The 11,268-nt window shown below is 28.4% G+C and overlaps 1 protein-coding gene across 2 annotated transcripts; it reads left to right on the forward strand.

Moving 5' to 3' along the window:
- Positions 1-357: 357 nt before the first annotated feature.
- LOC129984280 (uncharacterized) lies at positions 358-8,416 on the forward strand. 2 transcript variants are annotated; one of them, XM_056094132.1, is made up of 3 exons: positions 358-510; positions 3,849-3,929; positions 7,449-8,416. In XM_056094132.1, the coding sequence occupies exon 3, from the start codon at positions 7,470-7,472 to the stop codon at positions 8,307-8,309; it is 840 nt and encodes a 279-aa protein (XP_055950107.1). In that variant the 5' UTR covers positions 358-510; positions 3,849-3,929; positions 7,449-7,469; the 3' UTR covers positions 8,310-8,416. The 2 variants fall into 2 exon arrangements, with proteins under 2 accessions (XP_055950107.1, XP_055950106.1); XM_056094131.1 differs by having other exon boundaries at positions 358-506.
- The last annotated feature ends 2,852 nt before the right edge of the window (positions 8,417-11,268 follow it).

The following is an 11,268-nucleotide window of genomic DNA, read 5'->3' on the forward strand; positions in this document are numbered from 1 at the left end:
GTTCTGTAAAGATCAGTTGGAAGTCGGTCTAGATTTTAATGAATCATTTTTTTTCATAATTACTTATTTTTCAATGAGAAGAATGATTTTTTTAACGATTTCTTCGAAAATTTACTCAAAAGTGCAATAAATTTCATTCGTTTTTTATAATTGGGTTTTCTACTTACAGATATAATGGTGTTAGTTTATGATTGCAGCAATTGATTTTTCTTCAGATATTTTAGTTTAAGATAAATATTATAGATTTTAAAACACAATATATTCAGTATTTTACTGACATAAATGATTCGTATGAAGTAAAACAGATTTACGTAATAGATTCGTTCTAAATGTTGATAAACAAGGAGGCGAGGAGCGAAAAAATTTGTCAGAGGCGTGGCGTTAAGTTAAGGATGCTCCCAATACGCATGTGTGTCATGTCATTTAACTGGTGTCAATAAACTGAGTCACGTGGCAAATATTTATTTCTTTTTGGTATAGCGTTAGCTCCACCGGAATATCATAAAGCAAGTATAATAAATTATTTAAAATTAAGTTTTTTTCCCCCAATTCATTCAAATAAAATATGCATTTTTTTTAAATGTTAGTTTTGATGTGAGCGTTTATTAATACATTTTGAACTTCGATAAGTTGCAATGTATGGAATTTTTAGTCTTTTTTTGGGTTCTTGTTTCTTTAGTTGGAATTGGAGTGTATTCTTTTATTTAGTTAGTTAGAATTTTGGTTAGATTGATGACTGACAGCATTTCTCTAGAAATATTTCCGGTTTTTAGTAGGAGGGGGGGGGGGGGGTAAGAGTTCCTTATATTTTTTCGAAGGCATGTGCTTCGAGATTTTTCTTATCAAATTACAAAGAAAATTAACTTTATGCTACATTAACTTCAATTCTATGAAAGCATAGAAAATACATGGAAAAAAATAATTTAATATCACAGCTAATATTTTCCATTTGAAATATGAAGTTAAAAATTTTAAGAATCACTGGACTTTAAAAAGGAAATATACCATTATTATTTATTCATAACAAAAAAAAAAAAAAAAAAAATTGTTGTTAAACTTTAAATAAAATCCAGGTTTGAACTTTGGTATTTGTTTATTTTAAATGTTTTGAAAATTTTTTCTTATTTTGAAGAAATATTCCTTTAATGTGAGCAACTTCTTAAAAGTTGACATTTTTCTAACTTTGGAGAAATTAACTAATATTAGTAAATAGAAATATTTAATATATTTTATTGTCTTCTTTATTTATACAATTTTTGTCATGAATATTAACTTTTTACCCAGTTTTCAGATGATGTCTTGTCTACAAATATCAATTCCTATGCTGAATCCAGCATAGATAAGACAGTTAATAGATTGTTATAGTCCATTTTCCCACTCCTCTTAAAATGTAACTTGCTTGAAAAGATGGTGACAGCAAAAATACAGTCAATTGTTCTCACAAATTGTAAAATGTAAAAGCACTTATTCTTTGGTTTTTGACTGATTGTGGCACATATGTCAGTCAAAATCATAGATTTATTTGGAAATTTGATGGGATAATAGATAAAAGAAAATCAGCAAAAGCTTTGATTGAAAATGGAAGTTTGCATATTAAAGAACATTTTCTGTTTGCATGCAGTTATTGTTTCATTGATGATGAAATAGCATGAAAATAAAGCTTGATGATGAAATAGCCTGTGGAATAGCATGAAAATAATTCAAAAGACTTCTACACCATTTGAACTTAAATGTCATTTAGTGGTAAGGTTTTGGGCTGAGATTTGAAGACAGTTCTGGAAATATGAGAATGGTTCATCACTTGTTCAAATCCTTTGTCTTGCAACACAATATTTTCATGCTAAATTATGTTTTACAGTTGTTGCCCAATGAAATGAAACCTCTATTTTTACTAAAGATAGCATTAAAAAGTAATATTGATGCAAATGTTATGTGTTTTTGTCTGTCACAACTACATATATTTTATAAAGAAATTGTTTTTTAAAACGCTCCTGTTATAGTACTGCAATGTCTTTTGGTTTTGCCTTATCAATGGACTTTTTTAAATGTGTCTAACTGCTTATGGACATATCTCTCCAAGAAAGGTTTTTGTAAATTCTTTGGCACATTTTACATAAATTAATGGGCTAGGAATGGTCAGATTTTACTCTTATACAACTTCTAAAGGAATTTTGGTCTGAAAGTCTAACTGATTTTAAGGAACATGTAAAACAACAAACGGTTGTTGGACCATTGACAGCTGTTCTTAATAGTGATGTGCAATCTTTTCCAAGAAGTGAGCTTTATCAGGCTACCCATCAAAGTTTGGAACAGTATATTTATGTTTGAATCAGTGAATAAAATAATTTTCATGGTATTGTTTTCTTAATGTTATTGTTTGATTTTCATTTTTTTCCCTTCCTCATGATTAAAATACCTGGCATTTTTCTTTAATTATCTGTTGCCTACGTATGTGTAATATAGCAATTTTATGCCATGATGGTTTATTTCTCAATAGATTATTACTAATTTGACTTGCCCTTGCATATACTTAAAGAAAAGTACCCAATACTATCTTCTGATATATCACATGAAATAGGTATGGTAGAATTTTCCTATGTAACAACTTAAACAATCAAACCTAATAAATTTATTTTTACTTTCAACTTGCTTCTTAACAGTGTCTCATACGAGGATGTAGATTTCAACTAGTTTTATTAATTAACATTAATAATATCTAATTTTATCACCTACTTGTATATTAGTTGCATTCCAGTAAATAATAACCAAAGATGTCATGTTAGTCCATTAACTGAGTTCACCAATAACATGTAGATAAGTCTACAATTCATTAGTGGCATACAGTTAATACAAGTACCATCATTTAAAGCAGCATTCAAATTGTCATAAATACCTGGAGCTTTAATTGAATTTGAAGCTCCAGGCATTTATGAGTTTTAATCTTGAAGTTTAATTGATTTTACTTTTTAATTTGAGCAATTTTTACTTAGAAAAGATCATTTAAGAGGGGGGGGGGATTTGTTGATTACTTATTTTTAAAATAGTTATCTTTTTCCTTCATTTTTTTTTCATAGTACCTGAAGATATTAGGGCAGTTTCTTATTTAAATTGCTTTTATTTCTGTTTTTGTAAGAATAACATGGGATTTATTGATAAAAATTTTTGGCATTAACTACATGCTATCAGAGAATATATATAGTATCTTTTGAAACAATTTGACTTGTACTTTTTTTTTCAGAATTATATTACGCTCTAGAGATTTGAACATCGTAAATCCGAATTTATCTGTTTATTTATAAGGATGTGTAGTTTTTAGTTTGAATGGATCTTCAAGCTTGTATTGAAAATAAGGAAAGCTAACTGAATCTGTTAATTATCTTGCAAATATAATTTGGTGTGATAATTAAAAATGTCATATCCATCTCACTTTTAATTTTGGAGCCATATATTTATGTATTGGAGAGGTATGATTTCTTCAAAAAATAGTTAATTTAGTTTTTAGAATTATATATAATCAGTTGAATATGTTGAACGTTCTTTGAAAATGTTATTTCTTTTGTATTGAATAATCTTTAATATGAATTTTAACGATAATTTTTTTCTCTTGATATTTATAATAGTGAGGCTAATTTGGAACAAAATAGCTGGAATCATTTTTTAACTGTAATTTTCTAATCTAAATAATTGTGACTTTTAAATTATTTGTGGTTTTAAGCATACTTAATTGTAGAATTTTAATTTATTTTACATTTTGTTTAATTTTTTTATTCTAAAAAAAATTACACAATTTCTAGATTAGGTTCAATGAGTGTAGAAAGTTTATATTCTTTCTTTTTTTTAATATATAGGGACACGAGATATTTTGCTGTTTAATTAAATAACTTCTTGAAGCTTTATTCTTGCTGCCAACTAAAATCTTTGAAAATCCGGTAAGTTAAAAAAAAATCTTATATTTCTGCTCTAATATCCTATGTTATTTGATCTTCTTAGAATATAATATATATGTTCACAGAAAACAAACTTCAATAATGTTGTTATTCTTATGCATATAATGATTTATTACTATCTATTTATATATATGCAATTTATTACTATCTGATTAAATATATACAGTATATTTAATCAGATAAAATATATACAAATATAAACAAAGTCAATTATTTAACATAAAAGGTATTGATGTCATGTAAATGAAAATATCCAGTAATGGAGATAGAAACAAAATATTGACTATATTTTACGCATAAAAAATTTTTTCTGCCTTTGAACTTTTCACAAGAATGTCAGACCTTACTTGGATCAAATAGCAAAGGCTTAAATTTGCTTCAAGTTAGATAATGAGTTTAAACTGCTTTTCTTTAAATAAATTCAGAGCTAATAAAGCTATGCATAGTAACATGCCTTAGGAATTATAAGACTATTTTTCTAAAGGAGCTGCAAATTGTTAACTGATGATAAGGGAAGATTCAATCATAATTTCTTATTGTAATAGTATTCTAACATTCATGTGGGGAAACTAGTGTGAGACTTTAGTATAATTTTTTTAAATTCTTACAGAAACATATATTTTTGGTCAGTCATCCATTTGTTGAAAAAATGTATATTTCTACAGTAAGAACTCTGACTTTATTTCAGTAGTTACTTTTAAAATAAAACTGGCAATATTATTTTCATTAATTACTGTGTCAGTAGTAACGATGAAGGCATTTGACCTAACATAAAAATTAACAATGACAATGCTTGTAGAATTGCATAAAGTTATTTGGAATTATGTTAGAATCCATTTGGCTTAAATAATCTTGTATTTCAAGGATTTTCCGCTTCATCTTCTCTTTATAAATGAAATTTATTCTCATAATTTTCTATTTTAGCAACCGAATTTTTTTGATTAACAGTAATTGAATCTGTTTGGGAATACTGAATGCTTTCCAAAACAAATTTATTTACAAATCTAAGAAATAAGTCTTATTCCAACTATAGTGATCAAAATGATTTGTATTTTCCAAATAAATCTTTATATAATTGTTTAGAAATATCCCTGACATAAAGATTATTGGCTAACTTCTATTTTACATGACCATTCTATTTTGAATGATGTCAATTGGGAAAATTTTCTTTATCTTTGGTTTGCATTCACTTGAATGATAATAGTCTGCAAGCATAATGAGAAGTAAAGCAAGTTTTACAAACCTACTCTCTTAAATAATTTATCTGAGAGATTTCTTGGCATATTCAAATAAAAATTAATCAACAATAAAATTTAGAAGCTGAATTTCCCTAAATCTATATAGGATCCCCCCCCCCCCAAAAAAAAACATGACTACAAAATTTGAAGGAGAGTGACAATATGGCAGAGTTTATTAATTATACATATACTGAAAGAATGTGAAAAATCATGGGATTGCTTTTCTGTACATTGGAGGATAAATACAAAATGTATTTTAACAATTTCTTTATGTTCTATGGATTATTTTTTATATTAAAACCTTAAATTGTATTTGCTTGTAGAACAGTTATGATGAACAAATGAAGTCTTCTGAAAGAACATTTAAAGTCAATATGTCAAGGAGAATTCAGTTAGTCAGAAAGTGGCAATTACAAAAAAATTGAATAATTGCTGCTAATGTAGACAGGAGAGAGAAAAAATAACAATAATCTGCATAAAAACAATTACAGAACTTTGGATTGTGGATTATTTTGAATACTTAACAATTCATTGTGGATTATTTTGAGTACTTAACAATTCTTTATTAAATTGATAGTTGATAAAAATTATCATATCAAATTATGACAGTTCTTTTTACTTGCTTAATCTTTTTTATAACAAAGTATTTAAATTTTTACTTGCAGTAAAATTTTGCTTGTATCTAATGATATTTCACTTTCTCTCTCTCTCTCTCTTTTTTTTTTTTTTTTTTTTTTGTTATTTAACTTATTAAGTAGGTAATCTAAAATTAATTTCTGCAAATATTAATGTTAACTTGATTTCTTGTATTTTGTTTCCATTTTTAGTTTTAAAATATTGATTTTAGAAAAATTAAAATTTTACGACTTTTATTCTATATTTAAATGAAGCAGAGGCTCATTGTCTTGATTATATATTATTTCTTTTTTATTTGTGAATATTCATAGTAATTTTACATATCGGGATTAGATAAATGGAACATTTTAAATTACTACTAGGTAAAAATTCTATGCTTATTGACTGTTTATGAGACTTGCTATTCCAACAATAAAACCAGAGTAATAAAAAAAATGTCTTTAGAACTAACTTGTGTTATGATTTTGTGTGTGTGTGTGTGTATTTAATATTTTAAGCAATTTCAGAGTTATGAATGAAACAGATAAATTTACTCTAACATTTTTTTTTTTTTTTTAAATATACTGGGTATTCAAAAGACATGATGTAAGTATTGTTGGATCATATATCATAATATTGATCAATATCAAAATATTTTATTCATATTAAGAATTTAGATTCTTATTTCATCAGAATTGGTAGGCATATTATTAAAAAAATCTAATATCAAGACATGCTTTTTTTTTCTGGAGGAGGGCAGGATTTTTGTTTCTCTATTAATTTAGCTGCAGCAAACTCTATTAATGAATAGTTTCCACTTCTTAACACTTTCGGAATTATTAATCGTCTTGCCATGGAACATTTGTTCTATTGGAAAAGGTACAATATGTCTTTGTAGCCTTTTTTGCCAATTGAGTAGGTAACCACATTTTAAATCGATATTAAGAAATACGAACCAAAACCGGAAATGACAATGAAAGACCCTCGCAAATGTAAGTGCAAGGGGGGGAAGGGGAGGGGGCAATGGAAAATCCCCTAAGAGGCAATAAAGACTTATCATAGTTAACTTTTCGTTTTTATTGTCAGACTGAATATTGGTATCTCTGCTTTTTGCACTCTAAATCATATCATACGAAAAGTTACTTGCCCAGGATCGCACTCGGAATTTCCTCAGTGCGCCAGAAGCTTTATACTTATATTTTACCATATTGTTATTAAATCCAGAACTGCCTAATTCTTGGTTGTCCTCTTCATTATTTGCAGTTACGAATAGCTGCTACAAATGTAAAGGGAAAGGAATTTCATTCATTCATTCACCTTTCATTCTGCTTAACGAAATTTTACATTGAGGTTCTTTTGCTCCATATAAAATTTGCAAATGTGTGTGTGTTTTTTTTTTTTTTTCCTTCAATTGGAAAATAATAATCAGAATGATCTTTTAAATCTGAGGAGTAATGACTATATGCCTTGTTACGACATTACTTTTCTATTTCGAACGTCAATTGAGGATGGAAAGTTTTTTACCTCTTTTTACTCATTATATTACTTTTATGATATAATATTATGTGGTTTATTTGGTGTAAAAAGTGGCTATTAGAAATTAATAACCCTGTTTTTAAATTTTGTCTTGTTATCTATCTTCTTGCAGAAATCCCGCCCATTTCCCACAATGAGTGAGGAGGATGACTTACCAACTCTTTTGCTGATGTCTTCGGCACAGGTTGCCATTTCTATACTCAATAACTCTGAGATAAGAGATTTAATAAAGAGTTATGTTATACCTGATCCATCATCTAAAAAATTCCATTTTCGTAGTACTGTTGAAACAAAAACAGAAGAGAAAATATCGAAGTTGACTTTGCCACCTGCATTACAGAAGATAGTTAAAGGCTCTATGAGACCTATGATTTCTCAAATGAGTGCGTGGAAACAAAGCTATGGCTCAGTTTTGGCAGACTGTGCTGGATACTTTACTGAATCTGATGGTGGGTACTTTCAATTTTTCTGGAAGTTTAACGGTCAAATAGATCACCAAAAGATAGCAAAGGCGCTGGTTGAAAATAAAAATGTGGACATACGAGAACGATTCCTATTAGCGTGCTGCTTGTGCTTAATCGATGATGGTCTGCGCTTATGGAGCAGCATGACGCCAGGCCAGAAGGGCTATATATTATTAGAGGTCTTTAGATTCCCTAAACTTTGCTCTTTAGCTGTGGGTATATTTACTCGTGAACTTGAGTCAAGCAGAGGCAGAAAAGATAGACCCATGAGCAGGAGAATAAGTGATATGGTCTTACTGTCATCTGTTAAATTTCACAATATCTTCATGCTACGTTATGTTTTGGAAGTTCAACCTCAGGAATCGCATCGTCGCTTTTTGTTAAAAGCTGCGCGGTCAGTCGGTATTCATACTGATATGATGCGTTTTTGTTTGTCCCGGCTGAGCAGGCATGATCAAAGAACAATTTTCAAAAGGTTATCTGCTAGGAGACGCCTTCGCTTACGTTAATTTAACCTTATAAGGATTAACAAGAAGTTTTTAACCTTCTTCTTTCTTAGCACAGTATATTTTTAACTCTTTATGAACAATTGACGCAACTATTGTAACTAAAACGTGTAGCCTTTTTTTTTTTTTTTTTTTTTTTTACTTAGTTGTTTTTGAACTACATATTAATACAGTATTGCATAGAGAGCATCTAATATGTAATTTGATTTATATTTTATTCGTTTATTTCTGTTTGATTTTGTGTACTTTGACTTAATAATATTACATAGATTAATATACTGATCCTTCTATTATCCGATACTTGGTTTATACAGCCCTTCCACGAGTTTTTGAAAGGGTGAATGGGAAGTGTTAAAGGAAGATCTGGACTTAAGATTAATGTCCTTTCGCCAAAGTTGAATTACTTTAAGGCGATTTCCCGCCAAATGTAATCCTATCTAATTTTTTGATGCATTCTTAAAAGATGTTTGTTACCATTTCTTGTAGCCATCCAACATGGTGGAAGTAGGCATGTTTTAGAACGACTAAGACGAATTATACGTGTTCAACGAGAAACCGGACACTTAATTTTAACGAAGAAAAAACAAGTCACTGCATATTGATACCCGAAATAGATACAGCATGCTCATATTTTATATTTATTACTTAGGATCATATTTTTTTGTGAACTAAACATTTAATTTTAGAAAAAATTGTCACCAACTATCTTTTACAAGTATTTTTTTTTTTTTTTTTTTGCTAGACTGAAGATTAGTGTATGTCACCAAAGTTGAATTATTTGAGTGCGATCTCCCGCCAAATGTAATCCTGCTTTAATTCTTCATTGCAACCATAATAGCCATTTACCTCTATTTCTAATAACTGTCTAAAATAACGGGTTTTGGTGAATTTTAAGACAGTTGGCACAGTTTTGACGTACTTAGCGGGAAATCAAACACTTATCTTTAGTCTTAATTTTTTTTTAACCTTTTAAAGCTAGCTTTTGTATTTGGCTACAGATTTCAATTAGCTACTTATAAGTATTAAACTTACATTCCATTTTAAATTTAAAATACATTTTAATATTTACATTTTTCTATTTATAAATGACTTCTTTATCTTTATAAATTTATTATTCAATTCGTTCAGTTTATATTATATCCTTCCAATATTGCAGTTGTATTCAATTCATTCAGTGTATAAATTTTTTCATTTCAGTTTTGTTCGCATCTATCGCTGTTTCCTCTTCAAATAATTTATTCATTATGCTTTATAAATAATCAAAAGTCGGATGCTTTTTTTTTACTTTAAAATAATAATAATAAAGAATATGTGCAATAAAAGTTAGCAAAAATTTTCAAGTGAAATAGAAAAATCTTACAATTAATTGAGCTTGAGCTGAAAGAAAATAATGAAATGTTAAAGATTTATAGTATTTTATTGAATGTATTAAAAAATGAAAATAATGAAGATGGTTTTTTTTTATAACCATAAATGGTATTGTTATAAATTATACTAAAAAATTCATAAAAATTATATAGAAATGAAACAAATATGATAGAAAATATAATTTTAAAAAAAATTTAAGGTGATATAAAAATGTTTTTTGTTTAATAATATGCTGTGAAGTTACTGAGGAAAAATTTAAAATTTCGATTCATTTCTTATTTACTCATTATTTATTGATTCTTATACTTTGAAGGTTTCGACAGTAAACCTTTAAATGACTGATTTCTTAAAAATTATTTATTTTTTAACTTTTATTTCATGAATAAATCATAAAAAAAAATACTTAAAAAATTTATTTGGTTATAATTGGGTTTATGGCTAAGTAAGAAACACTTTGTTGCCAGTCAGCAACAGTGAGTTTTAATTTGGGGAAAAGAAACTCTAATAAATGATAAATACAGACTTCAATCCTTAATTTTTCAAGTAGCAATCATTAATTCGGCATATCGGAAGGAAGAGGTGAGGAACAAATGCAAATTATATGCGCACAGTGAATATTTATATTATAATTATTAATATATAATTTGTGTATTTTATGCAATATACATAGGTTTTGCATTTAAAATATTTCTTCTGATCTGATAGTCGTCTGATCTTATATCAGCCGGTCTATTTAGAGACTATTATATTTAGTGTTTTTCCCAACACTTGTTTTGTCATTTATTTTGAATATTTGTATTTTATTGTGAATCATTTATGTTTTTTTCCCCTCATATAGTCTTTTGTTTTTAAAACTTTTTTTTACATATTTTTTTAATTTGATATACTGTGAACTGGTATGTTGTGATTGTTTAATATTTTATATGTTTATTTTTATATAGTAGTTGTATTTTAATACTCTTAAGCAGCATTCACACGAGGCCAACTATTGCGCGAAATTGAAGGTCATGCCTGCTTTATTAAGATCATGTGACCGCAATGGAACATTGGCAAGTAGATGTTCCGATGAGACAACCATTTGCGATGGGGGCGCGTGATTTTCCTAAGATAGACGTGACCTTCCATTGCGTGCAATAGGTGGCCTCGTATGAACACTACTTTATGTAATGTCTGTTCGTTATTAAATTCTAATTCCTCGTCATCACAGTTTGTGCCTTGCATCTTTTGGATAGGCTGAACAGTCAAGTTCAAATAAAGGTAAAAATATTACTTAAAAGTACAAAATATTTTAGTCCATGTGGCAGCATTCTACGTACGACCATATCAGATTGGCGAAGTATGGGTAAGTAGTGCCCGAAGGGAGGGGGAAATGTTTTGCCCCTTTCTTCGTCATATTATCGTCAAAAAGGGGGGAAATATGCTGCAGCTTTTGTTTCATAGCACTTCTTGAGCTTCGCCCATTTAGTTGGTTAGCACCAATTTTCATTAGCTGGGAGTGTGTAGTTAAGGTTAAGGTTACGACCCCATCAAGACTGGGGCTCCCGTCATTTATACCTACTTAATTCCTCTATGCTGCTGAACTATGTAATGAATA

The sequence above is a fragment of the Argiope bruennichi genome, chromosome 9 (assembly GCF_947563725.1).
Source record: "Argiope bruennichi chromosome 9, qqArgBrue1.1, whole genome shotgun sequence".
NCBI classification, from domain to species: Eukaryota; Metazoa; Arthropoda; class Arachnida; order Araneae; family Araneidae; genus Argiope; species Argiope bruennichi.

What these genes read in the sequence shown, in the direction of transcription:
- LOC129984280 (XM_056094132.1), top strand. Translation starts at nt 7,470, where the DNA reads ATGAGTGAGGAGGATGACTTACCAACTCTTTTGCTGATGTCTTCGGCA.